The sequence below is a fragment of the Talpa europaea genome (genome assembly GCF_964194135.1).
Source record: "Talpa europaea genome assembly, chromosome: 12".
NCBI lineage: Eukaryota > Metazoa > Chordata > Mammalia > Eulipotyphla > Talpidae > Talpa > Talpa europaea.
The window spans coordinates 10,191,685-10,217,055 of NC_140079.1; the positions used below are offsets into that span (position 1 = coordinate 10,191,685).

Here is a 25,371-nt window from a genome sequence, read left to right on the forward strand (position 1 = left end):
ACTGACTACACGTGCTAGCACTTTCCTTACTGTGCTTATATAACATGTCCCATATATGTTTATTTCTTAAATGATTTTTTTCACCAGCTCTAAAACCTATGACAACAATGACCTCATACAACATTTAATAACATTTCATTAAATGTTACCCTTTTGGAACACTGATGAGAAAAAAATCCTGGCAATGTTGAATGAAATGTTCTTACTACAGGACCTGGTTTTGTTGGATGTTGTTTAAAGTCACAAGCTGCAACAACTTACGGATGAGGTGAAGTGAGGACTTACTATACCTGCAGTCTTCTGCTTTGTAATCACTGCCTGACTACAGAAGTCAACAAAATAACTGAATGACTAGGTTTTAGCCTAACAGTTTTCTAAGCTCTTCTAAAAAACACTTAAAAAAAAAAATTCAATACAATAAATGCTGCTTCTGGGTGCTGTCTGCTTAAGTCACTAACACCTAACAAGGTGACACAGACCCGAGCTTAGGAATGACTTGGGAGGCAGCATCAGAAAGTTGCCAAAGCTCTGCAAGGAATCCCCACCACGCCTTCATACATACTCTCCTCAGAGGGCTACTTCTCTAATTCCAGAACAATGGAATAGTTTTTAAATGTCTTTGGAAAGCTTCGGAGTCATAGTATTTTCCTCTTGCCCCCAAGAACAGTGTATGAGCTGACTTATTTTTAAATCATTACCACATTCTAATTAAGATGCCAGAAGGGAAAAAACCAACATAACAACTAAGTTTTGTACTGGTCAAGAGACATTAATTTCTTTTTAGAAGTTAGAATCACAAGAACATTGAGCATGTAGAGATTTACACACATTTTTGGAGCCACGATCTATGATACGGCAAGCCCTCTGCCACATCTGTGGTCCACTCTTGGCTAGGAAACCAGGCATGCTACCCCTAGTGGGTAGTTCCCCCATGTGCTATTTTTTTCCTTAAGCAGAAATAATCACAAATAAAATGAACAATAGCAAGAAGTAAGTTTGAGTTCTTGAGGTTACTTTTAATGTCACATTGAGGCAGGGTGGCAAGAGGTGGGGAGAACATTACCTTTCCATACTTGCTGAAAAGGTTCTTCAGATCTGTTGCTCGAGTTGTGGAAGACAGTCCACTGACCCAGAGATTCCGACCCGAACTGCTGCTGACACGACCTGGAGCAGGAGGGAGACCATTAGGCAGAACAGGAAGTAGAACCACTCCTAAAACTATGCCACCCCCCTCACACCCCAACTAAACCCAACATCCACTCTTCCTAGTCAAGAATTTAATACTGTCAATACATAAAAGACAAAAAAATCTGCATTACAGAAAGTGATTTTCCTTGCTTGAGCAATAAAAATAAACATGCCTACATCCGTGACAAACTGAAGTGTCTCTCGTGGATCAGTTTCCAACCAAGATAGCAGTTTTTAGAATTCTGTCATCTGAGTGTCCGATAGGCAGAAAAATTCTCTAACAGGATTCTCACTATCTCATAAATGACAACCACAACAAGGATATGAAACACAGAAACTGCCCATTTAAAACTAGTGTCTCAAATACATCAGATAGTTAATTCTCATAATTCGCGATAGAACAAAGTACCAGATCCAAAATGTGGACTCCTGTAGGCCCTCCCTCCCAAAGTAAGGGATCCATAGGTGGCTCCCCACCACATAAGTTAAAATCATACCTTTTTCATCTTTAATGATTGGCTTTATATCTTTTTCTTCCTTAAAAGAGCTAGAGACAAAAGTTAATGTTACTCATATAGGAAAAAATGAAAGAGAAATAAATTAAAAGTATGATATGTGCTAAAACTTAATACCTACCAGAAAATTAGTCTGAAATAAAATTTTAAGACACCTTTGCAAGCTTATATTGGAAATCTGACCCCCCAAAATACAATGTCAGATTTTCTTAAAAGTCAATTCGATTTAGCTGAAGGATAACACTTAACGATTTAAGAACACAACCATGGTAGGTTGAGAAAAAGAAAAGGAATTGAATCACCCAATAAAAATACACAAAGAGAAATAAAACATTCTTTAGAAGTAAACTACAATTTCATCAGTCTGGCTGGCCAATTGCAGAAAAAACAGCTTATGTGTGTCATTAAACGACCAATGAAAAGGAGATAGCGTCTGGTCTAAAACTGAGAAAAAACAAACCTCATTTTCTGATCAGCGCCCTCACTGGCTGAGGACTCTTTAGGAGCCGGAGGGACTTCACTACAAGCTTCAAAAGCAAACTTCTTCACGTCTTCTTTGCTATCTCTGGGTTCTGGGCTTGAGGCTTCCCGGGGCGCTTCCGAGACCTCCTCGCTAGAGGCTTCCGCGTGCTCTGAGGCTTTACTACTCTGCTCAACTGGCTTCTCTAGCCCTACAGGCTCACAGTCCGTCCTCTCGCCATCGCCTGTCTGCTCCACGGGCTCCCTTTTCACTACCGCTAACAGGGTGTCTGCCTTGCTCCACTGAGTTTGTGCTGTTGACTCGCTGGCCAAATCTAAATCACCCTCCTCCGGATGGGCGCTGTCAAAAAGGTCCTCTTCCTCCGCAAGCTTTCTGTCTGGCCCCACGCTACTTGTGTCCTGTGCAAATGGCTGCTCCAGCTCGAAACCTTCTTCTTTTACTGGCTCAGATTTACAAGTTTCCCCCAAAATGTCGAGTATTTTCTCATTTTCTACGGATTTAACAGGAATAGAATGGCACAAGGTTTAATTACCAGGGAAATAAAGCAATCACAAATGCGGAACTGGCACGGCTGCCACACTAACACCAAGAGAACTGCTAGCTACACAGAGATTGGAAAACCCGAGGGTACACAAAGTTACACTGGTTACACTACCTGCACTCCAACCGACTGCTAGAGCAAGCCTCTATGCTACATGGAAGAGAAAAGGCCCCCACAGATTCAAACACCTACAACCATTTGGCTGCTTCTGACAGTCTTCTTTATGTTTCTGTTCAAGTCTGGGTCTTCGACTTATTTTCCCAATGTCCAAGGTGCTGAACCGAATGCAATCACCATTCAATGACAGCTCAATTTCCAAATTTCTTTGAATTTCTTTTAACAGAACAGTCCAATATGAAAACCAGAAACTCTTCCGACGGCAGGAGATAAATGCAGTCCAGAAGGGGAATAACATGTTGGAAATTTTCACGAAGAAACTCTGTTTCCTCTTCTGGAATCCAGTCACTTCTCAGGCTCTAAGTGCCCTGACAACCGATTTATCCTGCCTTATCTGCATTAATCAAAATGACTGCAGCAAAATATCACAAGATCTGTTTCATGTGTAGAAACACATGGAAGAATCACAGGGGGAAATTACTTAAATGCCACTCTACAAGGTTAGAGAGGAAAATAATCACCACATCTCACCAAATATATTTGACCTCCAGAAACCAGAACGGCACTTCCACAGATCTGGTGATACGAATGGGTTTCCAATCTCTGATCCTTGTATGATCTGGATTGTCCACCATTAAAATAATTTACAAGACCGTAACACAGTTTAAAATAGTTAGACAGTTTGGGAAAAAAAAAAAAAAAAAGTGGGAAAACTTTCAAACCATAACTGTTGTGTTTCTCTTATCAGTACCTGGCTCCAATAGAGGTTCTTCAATATCCTATTTCAAGAAAAAAAGAGAAAAATATACAAGGCACTTTTAAAATCAGGCAGACACATTTCCTTACCAGCTCTAGCTTTCAATTACTTATGACTAAAAGACTATTTCAAACAACTTTCTCCACTCAAAACAGTTGAGAGCAGGTCATTTTGTCAATTTCTCTCTGGCAAAAGCAGAGGCAGTAATACTTAGCCTGTCAAATTTCCCCCACCGAGTGCAGGGCCCTTCCCAAGTGTGTGCTGACCTAATAGACTGCAGCTTGCAAAAGATTCCAGTCAAGTCAGAAGTCACACAAATGGCCACTGCTTTATACATCACACCAGATTTAAAATCTATTTCTCCTAGCATAAACTGTTGTTATATCTGGAACCTGTTAAAAAACCACCTCTCTGCAGCCCCACCCTTATCCCTCTCACTCCACCATGTTCTCCATGCCAACAGTGAGCCACTCTTCCTCTGCCCCAAAGTCATCTTTTCCCTTTTACTGGGTTAACCCCTGACCTGAAGAGCAGATGCCAGCAGGGACAGGATTTCCTGCAAGAAGCCTACCACGCACTTGTGGAGTCCAATCACCTTCACTCCTCCCACACTGAACTCGTCTTCTCCCCTAGTTAGACTCTTTACTGTCCCTACTGACCATACCTGTAAACCCCCAAACTGTTCCTGTTTGATTCAACCTATTATCCCCAGCAGCCACCTTAGTATCACTGCTTAATGATTAAGTTTTACATATACACACACATCCTTTTACACTATCAAGAAATCATCTACTCGGGTAAAGTTTCAGGTGTGGCAGAACCAGATGGTAACTTACAGGAGGTACTTTGAAGTCTAATGATGAAGTATCCAAAGTGTTTTCAAAGCCTTCCCCATCCACCTGAAAGACAAAACGAAGATCACTTTGTGGAGAGCTGCATTTATGAAGGCTAACACCTCACTACTTTCTGGGCAACCTACTTACATAGTATTTCCTCGATAGTGTCCATCCGTATCTACAAGTCCACTGCTGGATTATTTGATTTATCACCCGCCTCCCTGCTACAACACCCACTCTAGAAGCTGGAGACACCAGCAGTTCTGATGGTGATTAACAATAACTGGGCACTTTCTTCTAGAATGCTTTATTTAAAAGTAAACACTTAATTTGTTCATTTTTACTACTTACCATACTACAAAACTTGAAAGCCTTTTACTTTAAGTGAAATACAAACTATCCTTACTGAATTTCTCTCCTTTTCTAGTTTTGAACCTTATGTCTAAATACCTCCATTAACCAAGAAATTAGAAACACAAATCATGCTCTAGAAATTATTAACACAAGATAGGATTAATAGAGAGGAGGTCAAGTTATTCAAATGGTATCCTAGACCAAGGTATGCTGTTGTTTGGAGTTTGTGACTTCTGACCTTTAAAGTTTTAAGTCCAGTCCTTGAAGGGCAGTTTTTCCAATTCAAAGATGTGCTGTCTTAAGTAAATAAAACCAAACTAAAATGGTTGGCATGACAAGTCAGTAAGATGAAATGGTAATCAACTCTAGGACAGCCACCACAGAAAACTCTACATCACTTTTCACTAGAAGTGAAAAGTTGGGAACGTGGCCCTGCCAAGTTTTAAAGCCCTCCAACCCAATACATGGACTTCAACAATGGAACCCTTTAATGAGAGTGGTTCTTCTGGAAAATGACTACCTTTCTTCACTGTTCTTTACCTTTTCTACTTAATTGTCTAACCTTGTGCATAGAGCACATTAAAAAAAACAGCAACAGGATTATCTGGATAAGATTATGAACAGTTTTTTTTTATGTTTATGTCTACAGTTTTAAAGGGAAACTAGCTTTATGACAGACTTAGAAAGTGTCTACCACCCAATTATAAAAATACCATCCAGCATTCAGAGAAGCGATCCAATAATTAATACCTGACCTAGGTGAAGTTTACATGGATATAATTTGCTAACAAGATTTTTTAACCAAACAAACTATTTAAAGAGAATGATGATTCAGCTGTAGGAGCTGGTGTGTCATTTCCATACAAATAGCACATGAACACTGGGCGCCCGAGGGCTGACGGCACCCTTCCACCACGTCTCCAAGTTACCTACAGCATGTTCTGTGAGCTGGGCTGGGAGTTCGCTCAGCTGTGCAGCCACATAGTCTTTGCTGTCACACAGGGAATCAAGAATGCTGTCCGCACCGTCCTCCCCGAAGTCTGGAGCACTGCTATTCTCGACTTCGGTTTCTTCTAACACACTAACATCCATCATGTCTACACTCTGCAAGCTCTCCAGACCTGTTTCCATATCCTCCTGGAGAGAGGAATGAAAGCTGTCAAAAGACCAGGACAATGGGCTCCAGTTGCCACCACCACAGTAATGCCACACACCTGCCCGTCTCTGGAATCTTCTTCCAAGCCATTGTCTTCTGTGCCTTCTTCCTCTGTCTTTTGTCCTAATTACAGAATAAGCGTGTACACATAAGACAGGTTCTGACATGATCATTTGTTTACGCAGGAAGCTAGATTTCAATCTTGGGGGGAACATATCACAAAAAAACTAAAAGTTCTATCTGTGTAATTTTGTCTCAACTGGGACACAAAAACCTAGGATTTCTGCAAAATTACCAAAGCATGCTGATTGTGTACAAAATATCTAAAACTTTCAGAAAATTTCAAAATCACAGCAAACCAGATAATCGTTCCCAAAGTGAGCAAGGGACACAAACAGGCATTTTCCAACAAATTAAAAAATACAATGTTCATCTAGTAAACAAAGAGCTGCAAACTAAAGTAACACACTGGATAGCTAACTTGCTGATTCACCAACATCTCATCCATTTCAAGCAGGCCACCTGCCTTTCATTATTCCTCAGCTCAGGTACTTTTTTTTACAAATCAAAAAGGCAAAGGCTGCCCTAAAGTCAATGGTCAGACTGGGTTTTGTGACTGCAGAGTCAGTGCTAGCTATTCCTGAGAGGGCTGGGGCTACAGGGGAGGAAGTGCAGAAAACTTTTACTCCGAAAAGAAGTTTAATCTCTGGGCTCCAGGTGTAGCAAAAGCATTATTGTGCATACCCTAATTCCAGAATGTGTGCCAAAATGTTTGAGAAGGAATTAAAAACAGGCATTTATTCCATCTACAAGGTATACACAGAGGAAATAGCTGAAAGGGAAACAAATAATGGCAACTTTGTTCATCTGTGAAACACCAGTTCCCAAGTGGGAGAGTGGGGAGGTAATGTCTGGAGATGTTTCTGTTATGAAGACTGGAGCCCCCGCTGGTGGCATCTAGTGCACAGTGACCAAGGGTGCTGCACAATGTACCATAATGCTGCAGACAGTGCCCTAACACAGGAAATTATTCAGTCCAAACTGCCAACAGCGCCAAGTTCATTAACCTACCATAAAATATCTTGTAACTTTAAAAAAAAAAAAAAAAAAAGACTTATAGAATATTTAATGGAGTGGGAAAAGAACCAAAGTTAAAAAAAAAAAAAAACCCAAAACCCCAAGTCAGAGATAACTACTTTTATTAAGAAGCACATGTTTGTTTGTTTACATCTAAATGTGAAGATACACTTGCAAAATTAGAAATGGATATGGCTAGGGCAGTGGTAGACAGGAGATTATCATCATATGTTGCACTTTCTACATTTTCTAAATCAACTCACACTATCTTTATAATTTTGAAAATTAATCATAAACCCTCAATCTGCAGTGTTTATACCTTACATAACTCATTCCCCATTAATATCAAGAATTACTCAAAAAATGCAGTTTCCTTACCTGCCAGGCATGAATCTTCACGTTGTATTGTTTAATACTCCCCACAATACCAGTAGGTTTGTCATCCACTTAACTCAGCCGTCCCACTTCCCATTATACCTAAACATGGCTCATCCATTTGAATTACGTTAAAAATTAAAAATGTCGGGTCATCCACGCAGGATGTAAATAAGAGATACAGACCAAAAAGCTTTGCCAAAAAGCACCCTTAATAGGCCTTGTCCAAGCAAACAGGCTGCAACCCAACCCAAGGACCTGGTCTCACCTACTGCTGTAAGTTGAAGGGTGGCGAAAATCAGAGTTAGTCCAAAGCATAACCAAAATTCAAAACCACCTTTCAAAACACACCTCCAAGTTTTCAACAACTTGTTTAGGTACATTATGGAACAGAACTCTGGCTGACTTATAATAAAGTTGTTTCATAGAAAGCTTAGTTATAACTTTCACTATTAAAAGCAGCTAGTTACTGGTGAATTCCTAGAACTGGCCCAACTTTGTGACAGTCTCTGGAAAATAAGTGATTTCACCTAATCACCTGTATGTAACCTCAAGGATCTAATACAACCAGGTCTCCAGGAGGGTCTAATGCTTCATAAACTTAACTATGAGCCAGACACCATTAAAGAACATGCAGGGGAGACAGACCTGCAGAGGATGTGTACCCCAGGGCCCAGACCACTTGCTTTTCTGAGTTTTAAAGACTTCCCTGATGAATGGGTCTTCCCAAACCCAGCTAGAGGCACATTTTTTTGTACTAATGAAACTATTATCTAAGCTTTTCTGACAAAATGCTAACAGGTTTGCCCTAAACTTTACCCTAGTCTTTCAGGCAGGTATTTGAAGCACTCATTTAAGGTTTTGTTCCTGTGAAGATACGAAGCTCCCTGTTAGGAGATAAGAACCTCACAGATTTGAAACTTTTCAAACAGTTTTGTGAGAACATCTACACAAGAAACTTCAACTTCACAATTATTCAAAAACAAACTTTTAGGTAACAGTGAAGCATAAAGGTATTTGTATGTTTCCTACTATAGATTTGCCTCTCACAGTCTATATTCATTTGGACAATCAATATTTATAGCTGAAATATAACTAGTTGCATGAGTAGCAGTAGCACAGGAATGTTTTAAAATTAAACATGCATTTCTGTGTAACTTAATTCAAAAATATAACCTTTCAAAACATGCATAAATCTTAAATAGGCAAGTTATGGAAAAGCTGTCATTGGAAAATGTTTAAATATAAGCTGAAAATATTGAAAATACTACAAATTAATTTTTTTTTTTTGCTTTACAAGCATTATGCTCCATTGCTTGAATTCAGTGTTTCTTCAGATAAATGACATGACAATTTTCGCATGCCACTCATTAAAAAAAACAAGTCCATCACACAGGAGCTTTGAATTATAATGTATACAGCAGCGATACACTATAACATAGGTGAAATCTAGAGCACATTACACTTCGACAGAAGTCTGACACAAAAGGCCACATATTGTATGATTCCGTTTACATGTAATGTCCAGAACAGGCAAGTCAGCAGGGACAGAAAGTCAGATACTGCACGGGAAAAGCAGGATTACTGATATGCACAAGGATTTCTTTCTGGGGTCATGAAAATGTCCTGAGATAAGATTAGCAGGGATAGTTGTACAGTCTTATGAATGCACTAAAAAGTACAGCATTGCATAGCAGGCAATTTCATAGCATGTGAATTTCATAGCATGTGAATTACATATCTCAGTTAAAAATAACTCAGTGTTGGGGCCTCCCTGGTGGTGCAAGGGGTTAAGAAGCAGCCTATGAAGGTGTTCCCAGCCACCACAGCACAAGTTCAATCCCCAGCCAGGGAGCTACGCACATGGCGTCTTGCCCGCTGCTGCCCTCAGCAGTGTATTTCAGTCAGTCTGCCTGTTCTGTTCAATCCTCTCACCCCTCTCCCCGCGCCTCTGGCCTGTACCCCAGTTCTTGTATGCATAAATAAATATTTAAAAAAAATAAATAAATCAGTGTCATAAGCTAGATGCAAATATTCTGACAATCTATTTTGGATCCCAGAGAAGTTGGTTCTATTCTGTCTTAGGATGGTATCATTTTCCTTGATGTAAGACCTATTTTTTAAACAAGGAAGGAAGCAAAGCAGGTATATTTGGTTGCTTAGACTAGCTAGGGCAGCATTAAGAGTGTGGCTTATTCTACTTCTTTCTAATCCAGGGACAAGCTGAGATGTTTCTAATACAGCAGGTACTCAAATAACACCCTTCATTAACACTTATGGGGCAGGGGGAACAATCCCAGCTGACACTGAACTAAAAACCACTACGGAGTTCCTGATTTCCTTATATCTCACATTCACTTTATGCCTCAATTTCCAAGACTCTCTGGACAGTGTTAAAGGAGGACTTACTGTATATATTTTAGTTTTACTTTGGTAACCTCTCATCCCTTTACTGCTCCCAGAACCATGGATAAAGCTACTTTTTAGGGAGTGAAGAGCAAACCTACTCTGGTGGGGGCCAATGACAGTCATGTAAGTTCTCCGGGCCTTGAGAACAAAGAAAGAATGCTAAAAAAAAAAAAAAAAAATAGTTGAGCAATCTTTCTGAAATATTCACGCCCCAACCAGCAAAAAGTGTTAGTGGATACCTTTAACACATCTCTTTGTTGTCTTCTTGCTTGTGGCTTCCAAAACGATGCCAATTTCATCAGGATCCTGCCCTTCTTCCTTAACCGCCTATTAAGAGAAAAGTTCATAACTACTAAAAGCTGCAGGGCACACAGTGTTCTTTGTAAGTAACAACTTCCCAGCAAACAAAGGCTCTTGAAACCAGAGCAACTCTGGTTCTGCTATCTGGCAAGGCACAGGATGACCCTAGCACAACTTTGTTTTCTGGGTCCCACACCCAAAACACAAAGGGGTATGGGGGCTGGGGCTCCAAAATCTCTGTCAAGGACAAGATCCTAAATGGCACCTGATGAGAACAGTGCCTAACCTTGTACTTTAAATAAATAAGGGAACTAATAAAAAGAGAGGCTGCACTTGTATGGGCAAAGGGCTGACTGGTGCTCTCAACAGGCCATCGTTGACTTTTGGGGAGGAAGAACGACAAACCACCTGAGGTGGGAGGAGGTTAATGGTTCCACTTAGCAGGTTATTTCAGTGCCTGGAACAGGGCTGGACACTCAGAGGAGAATCCACTAAATCCCTACAGCTCAGTTTGTTCCAGTTGGGGAGAAGAAAATCCCCACATTCCCAGCTTTGTATTAACTGCTGTGAAATGGGGCACAAACACAGGAAGGGACCAGGGAAAAGGCGGAGGTGGTGTATCACTTTAGGGAGGGTGGCTGGAGAGAAGACACTTCAGGCAGAACCAAAATGACGAAGCATCACTCAGGACGGAGCACACGGGGTAAGTGCAAAGGCGCTGGGGCAGGCTCCAGCTCAGACCCCGGGTCTTGTAAAAAGTCCTTTATTCTTTAAGAAAGAAAACGGAGACGCTAAGAAAAGACACTTATTCAAGGTCACAGCGCCGAGTCAGAAGTCTCCAAAAAAAGTGCTTCAGTGAGAAGTCCGGGGGCCACCCTGGTGGCTGAGTGGTCGGACTTTCGGGGCACCTGAGCGACCGGCTGGCCGGGGAACTGGCGACCAGGCAGAGCGAAGTGGTGCTGGGCCAAGGTCACACAGCCGGGCCCCAGGGTCCCCGAAAGCTCGGCGCGGGATGGGCCTGGAGAGCGACGGGGGTCGCGGCGACAGGCCGGCGCAGGGGCGTGCCCCGGCCCCCCCGCGCCACGCCGGGCCGAGTCAACTCACCTTCTTGAGGCGCTCCATCAGGACGCTCTTGTTGCCTCCCGTGTCCAGGTTCCGCTTCTTCAGCTCCGCCCGCAGGTCAATCACCCGCAGGTCGCTGAGCCGCCGCGCCCCGGCCTCCGAGGCGCTCGGGCCGACAGCGGCCACGCCAGAACCAGAGTCTCCTGACCCCGCCAGAGTCTCCGCCATGCCGGGTTTCCACTCTCCGCCACCTCCTGCCTACACCGCCGGCGGCTGTAGCGGCTCTGAGTACAAAATGGCGCCGCCTTAGAGGAAAACGCACTGGCTTCCTCCCGCCCCACTTTCCGGCGGCGCAAGCGCGCCGCCCATGCCAGCCTTCCTAGCAGCAGGGACGCTCGCGCGTCGACCAACCGCACGTTCTTCGCCGAAACGCGCAGGCGCCGTGATTGCAGCACGCGTGTGTCGCGGCCGTTCTCGGCGGGAGGCCGGGGAAGCGCAGCGCGCCTGCGCCCTCGTTCCAGGGCGCTCATACGCATGTGCAGACGCGACTGGAAGAGTCGGGGCCCGCGACGGATGCGCCTGCGCAAAAGCGAGGCGCGCAGGGGCGGCTGGAGCGGTTCCCTCGCAGGCGGCGCCATTTTGTGCTAGAAGCCTAGATAAAACCGGCCCGGTTCTGTGTGAAGTGGGCGGCGGAGCCAGGGTCCCTGGAATGGCGGAGACTCTCTCAGGCCTAGGCGATACGAGTGCGGCGGGCGCAGCGGCTCTGAGCTCCGCCTCGTCGGAGACCGGGACGCGGCGCCTCAGCGACTTGCGGGTGATCGATCTGCGGGCGGAGCTGAGGAAACGAAATCTGGACTCAAGCGGCAACAAGAGCGTTTTGATGGAGCGGCTCAAAAAGGTGGAGCCCGGGTCCTGGGGTGGGTAGGATGTGGACCGGGGGTGCCCCGTGGCCGCGACGGGGGTCTTTTGGTTTGGGGGTTCGCCCCATCCCAGTTTTCGGCCTGCGCTCGGCCTGGCGCGCTCCGCTTCTTCCATGCCTCGGGCGGGAGTTTAGAGGCCGAGGGCGCGTGAACTCCGAGCCCAGTTCTTCCCAGGTTCAAATCCCAGCACCGCACTGCCGAGGGGAAAAAAAAAAAAATGCTGGGCGAGGGCGGGGGAACCCGCCGTGTTCCCGCATCTCTGAGTGACGAGTGTCGTCGACCCGAGGTCTTCTGTTTACTGCATCAGCCACTTAGCGGAGGGCCTTCCTCTCATTGTCTCCTCCCAGCCACCTAAAACGGATGGCGAACCCTTAAACCCTCACTTCATAGGCTAGTTAGGGGACTCGGCCAAGGTCACGCGACTCGGGCGAGCAGAGTCGGGATTTGAACCCAGATCGGTGATTCCCTGAGCTCTTGGCTGCCCTCGGGGTTTCCTCCGGAAGACCGATGCTCTTTGAGCACTTTAAGGCCAATAAACTTGAAAGACGGGATTAATTTGCGAAGTAAACATATCAAGAAAACCTAAGGGGAAGACAGGCAGTTTAAGGCTTTGCCACTACTAGCTTGGGCTAAATAAAGCGGGAGGAAAAGTGCCGTTACTATAGCGACCAAAAGTGGGGAGGACGTAAAGGACAGCTGAGGGACTTATTGGGTCTGCGTTCGGTTTTCTGTCAGGTCTCAGCGGCCTGATCTTAACCCCTGTTGAGCCTCCTATTTCTTGTGTAAAAGAAAAAGAAAAGCACTTTTGTGCTAGGATTAAGTAAGGGCCAGGAAAGGGGCCTAGCGTGTTTCCTGGTGCTTGTAAACAGTGAAGATGTGATCACTGTCGCAAATCGTTTTTTCTCCGGGGCTACCATTTGTCATTTGCAAAACGGGCCTCTAACCCCTGTTTTGAGGCGTCCTGAAGGGTGGTGTGAAGAGGGTAGAGTTAAGTAGTCGTCTTCACCCTTTTTTGTTGTTGGCTTGTTTTGTTTTGTTTTGTTTTGTGGTTTTTTTTTTTGTTTTAACAAAGCTTGTCTTTGGACCTTCTTGGCCTTGCCACCTACTCCCCCAATTCTTGCAGACAGTGATGTTGGTGACTCATTCAACCCCCCCCCCCAAACAACTGAGAATCTGGGCTTTACTTATTAATTGCTACTAAGAGGAAGTTGGGACTGTTTCTGTTTTCTGGATGAGGGAGTTCAAGCTTCAGAGTGGTGAGTTGATTTGCCCAGAGTTGATTGGACCTTTCTACTTTGTGCTGGTGTTTCTTTCACTATGGATACTGATTTCCTTTATTTAGATACTCAGCAGGAGAAAACCCAAGGGGGGGGGCATGAGTTTGGCACCTGGGAAACTGTTGTCTTTGCCACCAGGGCCTGACATCAACAAATGCCAAAGGAGCACCTTTATCCTATTTCCCCCAGACAAAACATGATCCTGCTAAGCTAATATCATGGCATTGAATCTTATATCATGCTGGTGGCTGAGAGTGGTGTGTGACTTAAATCTTCCGTTACTATCATCTGTGGGGGCGAATCCATCCCTTCTCCTTTTCCCATCATTTCAGTTTCTTAGGAATTTGGACATGATACATAAATACTGGCAGCCTGCACACCCGTCTGCTACCTTACCCTTGCAATTACTGATTTTTTTTTTTCCCTCCTCCACTTCTGTTATCCAGTTAGTATGTTTCCTACAGAAAGGGCATAAAAAGAATGGTAGAGGGAAAACAATGTGTTTTCCATGCTTTGCATGGATTCATAACATTCTTATAAAAGCTTTCTAGGGCCAGTCATTTGTTGATGTTGAATGACTCAAAGCCCCCAGTCCCCATAGGGCTGACGCTGTAAACGCTGCACCCAGAGCAAAATGGAACACCTGCTACCTGGGGCAGTTTTTCTGTTGTAGTGAAGTGTCTGTTCCTGGGAAAAGGGTGAAGGACTTTCAGGTTGTGCTTTACTTTGAACCCAGGGCAGAACTCCAATTTCTCTTCCTGGCTCTGGTTTTTAAGACGAGGGAGAGATTTTCTTAGCTTTTTGTAGAGACTAGGTGTGGAAGCCGTTTGTCCCATTCTAAATTGATTTCCAACTGGTAAACTCCTAAGAATCTCTGAGTCTTCTGAAACTATCTCCAGATAAAACATAGGGTTTGCAGTAGGTTTAAACGAAATCTGTGCTCTTGGAATGGCATGGTAAAGAGGAAAGTTTATCAGTAAAATCTAAATTTGAAGCCCAGTATCCAGGATGTCATTATTAACGTGTTCAGTAATGATTTGCTGAGTTCCTCCTTGGTGCCATGCACTGTATTGAGTGTGGGTGGGACCTGTGCAAGTGAATGACAGGCTCTTAGGGTGGGAGGTGGGGCTTGCCAAGAGATTTATAATTCAGTTTACTATGAGATTGATCCTCTAGTAGTTGAGAACAGGACCTTTGGAGTTGATCACCGACATGTGATCCAATTAAGTAATGTATATCCCTTCTGGTCTCATGCCACACACGGTAGGAACTCAGTCTGTTGTTAGTGTTTTCTCCAGACAGTGGCAAATGCAAGCATGACCTGGAGAATGGTCATGGGGTTGAACAGTACATTGCTGGGTGAATGATAGCAAATCAGAGAGAGTACCACTACATTTTTAAGTTCCATTTGAGGCCTAGGATGAACCAGATTGTGGTGATGATGATGATAATAAGAACAAGTCTGTAATACTTTGAATGTCTGCTTTACATGGATTAATGAAGGACTTTCAGGTCTTATAACAGCTTCCTAGGGTTAGTCTTTTATTAGCCCCATGTTCCAAAATAAAAAAAAATTCAAAGTGATTAAGTAAGCCTCTCTGAGACCGCAGCTAAGAACTGGTGGAGTTGGTCAGACTCCAGAGCTCTTGCACCAACTTGGTATAGGAGAACTGATGAACGAATGAGTGAATGAATGAATGAATGAATGGGTGAGGAGAGGCCATTTCTAGATCAGCATCCTGAAACTTATGTGAAAGCATGTCTATGCTGTCTTATTTGAACTTTACTATTACTTTTTTTGCAGGCAATTGAAGATGAAGGGGGTAATCCTGATGAAATTGAAATTACCTCCGAAGGAAACAAGAAGACATCAAAAAGGTCCAGCAAAGGTATTTAGGATTTTGTAAGCCACTACTAATGTTAAAAACTTTATTCAGAACGCCTTTCCTTGCTAATGTTCCTTGTCTATTTGGCTGTGTTAGGGGCCTGTTGATGGTCCTATGAATCAAATGGGTCTCAGATGGAGCTTTGCATTTTCTTTCAAGATTTCTTCACTATATTTTGTTACTTGTGGGAATTCAAACAAGGTGGGATGTTTGCATTTTTGTTTTCTTCTGTAGGTTTCACAGTCGCTCTTGCTTATCCAGGTCCTTCAGTTCTTTAAATTTGAGAGCATTTAGGACTCATGTGGTTGAACCTCATTTAGTTCTGACTTGCAGAAAATAGCTTCCCCCTCTCATGACAAAACAAGACTTGCTCTCAAAACTGCCTACTGCATAAAAAGCCACATTCCACATGACATTAATGACCCTTGCCATCTGACCCAAATCTCCCTTTTCCACTTTCCCCCAGTGACTTCCTCTGCTACATCTTGGACTTTAGTCAGTCTTCAGACATGTGGTTCACTCTCTTGGGAGTACATGTGCTCCGCCCACTCCTCTCCATCTGTTTGCATTCAAAGCAAATTCTGACCCCACTGATAGCAACTCATCTCAAGTCCTCAGCACTGCCACTTAGTTTCTTATCACTTTCTTATACCTTCATTGAACACTTATCCCACCCTGCCTGTGCCATAACTAGATGTTTGAGGCGCTATATCTTCTCTCTTCCCCCCCCCCATATTTACTCAGTAATTTGACATGATAGTATTTAATTATTGTCTTAAGAGAGAATCAGCTAAAACTGTGTATTTGTTCTGAGCTGTCTCTTGGTAATTGAAGACCTTGTTGCTCAGGCCCCAAACAAAATGAAATACTCGTATTACCTGGCTGATGGTAAAGAATTGGCTTTGAAATGTCTGAGAGCAGACACCAGTGTTAGCCATACTACTGTAAGCTCTAGAACAGGCAGTGACCTCACTTTGAAATTAAGTCAGTGCATTGTGCATTATCTTTGCCAAGGCAGAGAGTACTGCAAAATTGAGAAACAATTGTAGTAAGGGAAAATAGAGCCTGGGGAACTCGTTTGCTTTACTTTTCCTTCTGATAAAAGGAATATGGTTTGTGTTTAAGCATTGAGTAACATATAAATGTTCTTTCTTTTCTCTGTCAAGAAGCAATCTGTTAGAATTTGGATATACTTTTCCAGATTTTCTGTGTATATATTTTTTAAGTGAATACATAAAGATGTAAATATGCCTGGCTATTTGTATTTTTCTTTTAAAGATATGGTCTTACTACACAAAATAGTCTATAAATTTTCTTTTTGTTTAACACCTTAAGGACATCTTTATATGGTGCTATAAACAAAATAAATAGACTTCATTCTTTTTTGACAGCTTAATAGTCATCCTTCATATGCCTACTTTTTTAAGCTATTACCTGTTTCTGTACTGCTGGGTGATATTTATATAATTTCATCCTTAGAGAAAAGGTGTAATAACAGTACAAGGAATTTCCACATATCCCTCACCCAGAGTCCCAAAATGTAAGCATCTTACTACACTTGTGTTCTCTTTATACAAACACACACACATATACATGTATGTGTTCTTTTCCTGAACTATTTGAGAATAAAGTACAGGCATGTGTCCCTTTGCCCTACATATTACATATAGTATTGCCTACAGGCAAGGACATTACATAACCTTAGTTATCAAAATCAAGAAATCAACATTTATTGACGTCTTATCATTACTAGCCTGTTGATGTTTTTGTTTTTTTACAGTTTTCACTGTGCATTTCTGACTTTCAGTGCTACCATGAGCCAGAAATACCTGTGTAGTTGAAGAGTTTTAAAATGGGCACTAACAAAAATAGTTAGCCAATCATCTGTACTGGTTATTATTTTTACCAATGGTGGGAGTTACCATTTCCTCACTCTACTTAATGTTGACTCTTTTAAATGTTGCCTGTAGTATAGAGGAAAAACATTTCATTGTGTTTTTCAGTGTTCCTACACAGGTAGTTTTCATCAGCATTTCTTCACAGATTAGACAGCTCCTGATTAATTGTCCCATTTTATAATTTCTAAATTGCCTTTTCTTGCCCTCTGCTCATTTATCTATTGGGTTGCTTGTCTTACTGACTTTTGAGAGTTCTCATATAAAGTGTCACTGTTGTTTTTTTCTCAATCTGTCATTGTTTTGGTCATTAAAGTTTTAATACTTAATGCAGGCAGTTCAGTCAAACTGTTGTGTGTTGTTACTGTATTTTATGTGGTTTAAAAAAGCATCTTTTGCTTTAAAAGTATAAAAACGTTCTACATTGTAGTATAAGACTACAGTTTTACTTTTATATTTGACTATTTCATTTTGTGTAAAATATAGGGTAGATAGGAATCAAACTATAAAACATTTCTTTCAGAAAAGCTCCTTGTGCCCTTTCTGAGTCACACCTTCTCCTTACTCCCAAAACAAAACCGAAAAATGTTGTGATTACTTTCACTGTTAGGTTAATTTTGCCTGTTCTGGAACTTCATGTAAAATAGAACCATTCAGTACAAACTCTTCTGTGTCTGATTTATTTTGTTCAGTATAATCAGTTCCATCTTGGGGTACATTGTGATATTTCATAGGGCAAATATCTTAAGTTCTGCTAAATTATGTTCAACAGCCAGCCTTATTTGATTTTATCAAGATTTTAACTGAAAATAGAGGTCTTCTGGCCTATTTGTTGAACAAACTCAAAATGGTTTCAAATCAGTATACTTGTTATTTTCATCAGAATCCCAGAAAACTTATCTCAGGTAATCCTAACACTCCTCCAGTATAGTTTTACACCAATAATTTGTTTAGTAGAATTTTCAAAAAATTACCAGCAAAATAAATTTGAGTAGAAAGGTAAAGTCAGCATGTTATACTTTTTTAAGCTATTACCTGTTTCTGTACTGCTGGGTGATATTTATATAATTTCATCCTTAGAGAAAAGGTGTAATAACAGTACAAGGAATTTCCACATATCCCTCACCCAGAGTCCCAAAATGTAAGCATCTTACTACACTTGTGTTCTCTTTATACAAACACACACATATACATGTATATGTTCTTTTCCTGAACTATTTGAGAATAAAGTACAGGCATGTGTCCCTTTGCCCTACATATTACATATAGTATTGCCTACAGGCAAGGACATTACATAACCTTAGTTATCAAAATCAAGAAATCAACATTTATTGACGTCGTTGTTTGTCCCAATAATGTTCTTCATAGCTCAGAGAGAAAAATCATTGTCAAGCATTACATCCAGATATCACATCTCTTTCATTTCCTGTGATCTGGAACGCTTCCTAAGACTTTGGTGATTCCCATTTGTGAAGAGTACATACAACTTGTTCTGAAGCCCATTTTTCAATTTGGCTTTTTTTTTTCCATAACTAGATTTAAATTACACATTTTTATCGCAAATACCTAACATCGAAAGATGTTAATCTTCTGTGTCATCTCTCCAGGATCAGGTGCTATCAGTTTGAATAAGTGACTTCAAGTGATAACTGTCCAGTTTCTCCCCTGGAAAGTTACTTTCTTACCCATTGTAATTGTATCTTTGAGGAAGATACCCTGAGACATGTAAATATCCAATTTTCCTGCCACTAGTTTCAGCATCCACTGCTTTTCTTTTTTTTTCTTTTTCTTTTTTTGGTGGGACCCTTGCTGGTGGCCAGGGATCGAACTGGCGCTGCAGAAGCTGCAGGCAGCCTTGCAGCCCAGCGCTTAACCGCTGCGCCACCAGGGGAGGCCCCTACTGCATCTTACCTAATGGCAATTTTCTAAACTTACTATTCCTTCTACCATAAGAGACAGCTTGCCCTTGTCCCTCACTTTACAGTGTGAACTTAGAGAGTGCTACTTTGTTCAGTAAGTCATAAACATTGGTGATTATCATCTTGATGTTCAGAAGGGCCCCATTGAGAGCCCTTATAGCTTGCCCCTATGTCTTTTTGACATCACACGTCACTCTTCCAGCATTTACTTACTTTTTGGCATAAGAAGATATTCTAGTCTCTTGGGTTTTTCCTGCTCCACCCCTGGATTCAGCCATTTCTTCCAGGTACCCATGTTCCTTATTGTGTAGTGTGGTACTGTTTGCTACTGGGATGTCAGCTTCTAGGCCAGTGATGGATTTGTATGGTCTGTTGGTAGTCTTAAAGCTATCGGAAATAAGTCAGAGACAATTTGAGGTTTGTTTTTTTTTTTTAGCCATGGCTAAATGAAGTGCAGCTGCCAAACTTGCTAGCACTTACCATTGTTTATCGCTTGATAGCTTGGATTTTTGAGGTCACAATTATTCTATTTGTAAATCAATTCTTAATGTTGGCAGATGGATGTATAAATATATAAAAACACAGAGAAAATATATAAATATATGCATGAGTATGTATGTATGTGTGTGTATAGTGTTTTTAAATAGTAAATAGATTTAAAGAGAAAGTTCAAGGGCTTCCCTGGTGTCATAGGGATTAAGTCTCAGCTCTATCACGCTATGATCCCCTGAGGCCTTAGTTCCATCCCTGGCCAGGGAACTAATCCACATATGGCACAACAGACCTCTCCTGTCTCTCCTCTTCTGCTCCCCACTCTGTCTGGTGAATTCTCTCACCACCACCACCACCCCCCCCACACACACACCTCTGACGTGCAACCCAGTTCTTCTATGCATAAATAAGTAAATCTTAAAAATAAATAAAAAGAAATTCAAGACTTTATGGCGTGACTAGTTTTGAGAAAGTTTTCCTAGATATTATGACATATCAGAAAGTTGTTGATTCCCCTGAAGTAACCTAAAAAGAAATGCTTAAAAAACAGTAATGTAAATTTGCTTTTATTTTATGGTAGAATATTATTGGAAACAGTAAAGGAGAATTTGTTCATTGTAAAGGTAGCACTAAGGATTTTAGTTAGACAGTAAAACTGTCTAACTAGTGGTAAGAAAAAGTTTTTTTCCTACCTCCTTCCATGCAAATAGAAATTCCAGCTAGGGTAGCGCTTTAGTAACTGGTAAGGAAGACCTGAAATGAAATTAAAACTAAGAAAATTAAATTAAAAAAAATATTTTTGACAGCATAAAAATTTTAAGCCTCCTTGCAAGACACTATAAATAATTAAGACACACAACAAACTGGGGCCGGGATGGGGGGGGGGGGCCTGCATGCGTGTGTATCCAGAGAGTATTAAGTACTCATCAAAGTCAATAAGGAAAGTAGACAAATATTTCAGTCAAGCAGAAATGACAAATCAGCAATTCACAGCATAAGAAAAAAACATGGCCTATGTGTTAGCAAAGATTCTCTTGCTGGTAATTGAAGGGTTACATATAGAACTGAGATATCTATTTCCCTATCACACTGGTGGAAATACACACAAATTTTAATATCTGTCATTTGGCACGAGTATGAGAAAATGGGTATTGATAGTAAGTTGATCAGGTCATTTTAGGAGGTAGCTAAGCTAGGGAACACACAAGAGTTTGAAAGATGGAGATGACTTTATATATATATAAATATTGCAAGCCTTTAATACCAAGAGCAAGTTACAGAAAGTAACAGTTTGTTATCATTTATATAACAATTTATTGCAGTCCTTAATATATATATTTATGTAAATGCCACAGAAAGTGTCTTGAAGGGCTACCAAACTGTTAGCAATGGTTATCTCTTGGGTGACTCTTATTTTTTTTTTTTAATAGAGGCATGTTTTATTTGTTTGTTTGTTTGTTTGTTTGTTTTGTTTATACATGCACTGGGTACAGTCAGAAGCGCGGGAGGGTGAGAGAATTCACCAGAGCCAGAGCAGGGAGCAGAGCAGGCAGAAGGACCGAAGTACACTGCTGAGGGGAGCAGCGGGCGGCAGGAGAGGTCTGCGCGCCATGTGGGATTCTCCTCCGGTGGCCGGGGAGCAGCCGGGGATCGAACCGGCGCCGCAGAGGCCGCGGGCAGCTTCGCAAACCAGCGCTCAACCGCTGCGCCACCAGGGAGGTTCTTGGGTGACTCTTATAGTAGTATAATGAAATGAGTGAATCTTTTAATGGAATCATCTGTATAATTGCACAAATGTAATCAAGTAAATAATGGCCCTTCTGATGCAACTGTCCCATTGTAGCAGGATCTATGAGGGAGGTGATCTAACAAGTGAGTTGGACATAATCGCTGACTCAGATGTTAACAGAGGAAGAGGCAACAGGATCCCAGACTTGGGGTCTGGGAACTGTTCATGGGCCAAGAGCAGGGAGATGGCTGTAATGTGGAGGCAAGAACAAGGATCATGCTTACACCATGTTGCAAGGATTTGAAGGGCACCCTTTACCTTGTTACTAAAGATAGTTGGTGCCAACAGTTTTTTCCAGAGTGATATTTTCTCTCCACATTAATTTTGGATTGGTTTAAACACATTGCTTTCCATCTTTGGAAAGGAATAGTTGTTGGGCCACCCTGGTGGCACAAGGGGTTAAACACAGCACTGTCACCCTATCCGCTGCCTCTGTAGCACAAGCTTGATCCCCAGCTGGCCAGGGAGCTACCCACATGGCACAGCAGACCTCTCCTGTCTCACCCACTGCTCCCCTCAGCAGTGTATTTGTCAGTCTGCCTGTTCTGTTCCCCACTCTATCTCCAATGAATCCTCTCATTCCCCCACACCTCTGGCCTGTACCTCAGTTCTTGTATGCATCAATAAATCTTTAAGAAAAAATGGGCCTCCCCAGGTGGCGCAGCGGTTGAGCGCTGGGTTGCGAAGCTGCCCGCAGCCTCTGCAGCGCCGGTTCGATCCCCGGCTGCTCCCCGGCCACCGGAGGAGGGTCCCACATGGCGTGCAGACCTCTCCTGCCGCCCGCTGCTCCCCTCAGCAGTGTACTTCGGTCCTTCTGCCTGCTCTGCTCCCCGCTCTGGCTCTGGTGAATTCTCTCACCCTCCCGCGCTTCTGACTGTACCCAGTGCATGTATAAACAAAACAAACAAACAAATAAATAAATAAAATAAAATAAAACATGCCTCTAAAAAAAAAAAAAAGAAAAAAAAAGGAATAGTTGCTTATAAGCATACCAGCTGGTTGGTATGCTTTCTATATTGAAGATCAACATTCTTAGGATAATCTTGACATTTCTGGTTGTTTCTTAGCTGGAGAATTCTCCCCTGGGAGGAATCTGGGCAGCAGTGTGCTGTGCCATTGCTCAGGAGATAAGTTGGTCATGAAAATGGAAAACACTGATTCTGCTTGATGGAACAACTGCCTTTCTTGTAAAACAGAGATATAGTGTAAAGGATGGCAAGTTTGTGGCAACCTACCTGAGTTATCCTAGTAACTAGAATTCTAGAAAAACAAGGAGCAGTTTTATCAAATAGACTAAATCTGGGGGGATGCTCCTGGTGCATTGTCCTGGCCCATTTACAGAAACCACCAGTTTGAGTCCAAACATTTGAAACTTTCGTACTTTGCTATAGTATACTATAAAATGGTAATGAGTTCCCAGCCAGCCACCAAAGCATATGACATACTTACTTCTACCTTAAGTAAGATTAGGCCTAGAAACATGAATGAAATGAGAATATGTACAAATTAAGTAATATAGGTTATATGTAGGTTATAAGAAAAGTCTTAGGCCTACGAGAGATTTTTCTAAAAATCCTCAATTGTGATATGAGTGATCAAACTTAGGGCTTGTCTTTGCCTTTTTTTTTTTTTTTTCCCCCTGAAAGCTACTTTTTTTTTTTTTTTTTTTTTTTTAGAAACTTACAAGAAATCATTAAATATAGACATTAATGTCTGGTTCCTTTGTATTGCTTGAAACAATTCTTAATAGCCTTAAAAAGTTATCTTGAGGGCCTCTCTGGTGGCGTGGGGATTAAATCTCAGTGCTATCCATGCTGTCACAGCTGTGGCCTGGGTTTGATCCCCAGCCAAGGATTAACCCATGTATGGCGCAGCAGACCTCTCCTGTTTCACCTGCTTTTCCTCTTAACAGAGTATTTTAGTAAATCTGCCTGTTCTCCCCACTCTGTCTAGGGTGAACCCTCACACTCCCTCATACCTCTGACCTACACAAAAATAAAATTTTAAAAACTAAAAGCAGAGCAACAGAAGAACATGTCAGAAATGACTGGGGGGAGGGGGTATTACCTAGAGAAGTCTCAACCAGCAGAACTTTGGAATATGTCTGATGAGGAGTTTAAGATACCAGTTGTAACCATGCTTACCAAATAAAGAAAAGCAAAGAATAATGAAAAGCAGGAATATCATGAAGGTCAGAAAAATATGAGATTCTTATAATTGCCCTGGTGGGGCAATGGGTTAAGCACAACACTATGAAGTTATCCGCAGCCTCTGCAGCATGATTTCGATCCCCGGCCAGGTAGCTACCCACATGGCGCAGCAGACCTTTCCTGTCTCGCCTACTGCTCCCTTCAGCAGTGTTTTTCAGCCAGTCGCCTGTTCTGTTCCCCACTCTGTCTCTGGTGAATCCTCTCACCCTCCATACCTCTGGCCTATACACCAGTTCCTGTATGCATAAATAAATAAATCTTTTAAAAAATATAAATGAAACAGGGCCTCCTGGTGGCGCAGCCGGTTGAGCTGTCCACAGCCTCTGCAATGCGGGTTCCATTCCCGGCTGGCTGGGGAGATACCCACATGGTGCAGCAGATCTCTCCTGTCTCGCCCAGTGCTCCCCTCAGCAGTGTTTTCAGTCCATCTGTCTGTTCTACTCCCCGCTCTGTCTCTCTGGTTGGTCCTCTCACCCTCTCCCAGCTCTTGTATAAAAATAAATAATGAAAAAAGAAAAGCAAAGACTTAGCAGGAAAAGCACAGTGGTAGAAAACAGACACACAAAGAAAAGTAGAATAAAAACAGCTTAAGAGGTTTTTGGGAATAACCTAAGGAGAAGTAATATCTGTATCATTACAGTCCTGAAGAAGAGGAGAAAGAAACACATAGAAATTGTGAAGAAATAATTGCTGAGAACCATCTCAATCTGGAACATTAACTGTATGTTCTGATCCAAGAGGCCCAAAGAGTTCCAAACAAAATATCAGACCGACATGCCCCAAGATAAATTATAATTAAGCTGTTGAGAGTTGAAAGCTACTGATAAGGACAGACTATTAAAAGCATCAAGAGAAAGCAGCATATCCAATAAGGGAACAACCTATTAGACTGGACTTTGTGGAAACCCTACAGGCAAGAAGGAAATGGCAGGAGATATTTAAAATACTCAAAAAGATTTCCAGCCTAGGAAATCTGTGTTGAAAAAAGTGAAATTATCGTTATTTGCAATGATATGATACTACACATAATAAAGATCATTTTTAGAAAACCTCCACCTAAAAAGCAATTAGAAACAGTAAATACAGCACATTGGCAAGTTACAAAATCAGCTGTAAAAATCTGCACTTTTATACACAAATGAAGAAGAAATTAAAATCCTTTCACAACCACTTAGAAAAGAATCATAAACCTAGGGATTAACTTAACCAAGGAAGTGAAGCACATAAACAATAAAAACCTATAAAACTTTATTAGAGGATAGTGATCATGACATAAGATGAAAAGACATGGTCATGGATAGGGAAAAATCAACAGACAAAATGATGATTTTGCTGGAAGCACTATATAAGTTTACTGCAGTTCCCATTCTTCAAAGAAGCTGAACAGAAAGTATTAAAATTTATGTGGAACCATAGTAAAATCAATATTTAGAAGAGAGAGAAATGGAACCTCATGCCACCCGACTTTATACTGTTATAGCTATAGAAATTAAAACTGTGGTATTGGAATAAAAATAGCTAATTCATGACAGGAGCCATGGCCATACAGTGTAGAAAGGAGAATTTGATAAGCAAGTGGTACTGGGAAAACTGGACAGTCACATGGTGGAAGGATGAAGTTGGATCATTCTCTTAGTGCCATACACAAAAATAAACTCAAAATGGATTGGAGGCTTAGATATAAGACCTATGGAGACCATGGCAAGGGAAAGAAAAGCAAAACTAAACAATTGGAACAATTACCTCAAGCTAAAAAACTTTTACACAGAGAGTGAAAGACTAAATTAAAGGGAGAAAATATTTGCATAATAAATA

General features: G+C 41.8%; 2 protein-coding genes across 5 annotated transcripts in view; one reads left to right on the plus strand and one right to left on the minus strand.

Annotated features, from left to right (window-relative positions):
- SAFB2 (scaffold attachment factor B2) overlaps window positions 1-11,396 on the minus strand; it is a gene marked incomplete at both ends in the record, with an annotated part of 30,104 nt that extends 18,708 nt beyond the window's left edge. The window contains 9 exons of the mRNA XM_084248823.1: window positions 1,064-1,164; window positions 1,686-1,735; window positions 2,164-2,674; window positions 3,594-3,621; window positions 4,436-4,498; window positions 5,723-5,926; window positions 6,004-6,068; window positions 10,046-10,133; window positions 11,211-11,396. Coding sequence (XP_084104949.1) covers window positions 1,064-1,164; window positions 1,686-1,735; window positions 2,164-2,674; window positions 3,594-3,621; window positions 4,436-4,498; window positions 5,723-5,926; window positions 6,004-6,068; window positions 10,046-10,133; window positions 11,211-11,396 — 1,296 coding nt within the window. The remainder of the gene's footprint in view (window positions 1-1,063; window positions 1,165-1,685; window positions 1,736-2,163; window positions 2,675-3,593; window positions 3,622-4,435; window positions 4,499-5,722; window positions 5,927-6,003; window positions 6,069-10,045; window positions 10,134-11,210) is intronic.
- Window positions 11,397-11,862: 466 nt separating this feature from the next.
- Window positions 11,863-25,371, plus strand: part of SAFB (scaffold attachment factor B) — a gene marked incomplete at its 5' end in the record, with an annotated part of 41,238 nt that continues 27,729 nt past the window's right edge. For 2 of the 4 annotated variants that reach the window (XM_084249243.1, XM_084249244.1), the window contains 2 exons: window positions 11,878-12,066; window positions 15,170-15,254. In XM_084249243.1, coding sequence (XP_084105369.1) covers window positions 11,878-12,066; window positions 15,170-15,254 — 274 coding nt within the window. Of the gene's footprint in view, window positions 12,067-15,169; window positions 15,255-25,371 lie in introns of those variants that run through there. The other 2 variants (XM_084249242.1, XM_084249245.1) reach the window with 2 other exon arrangements.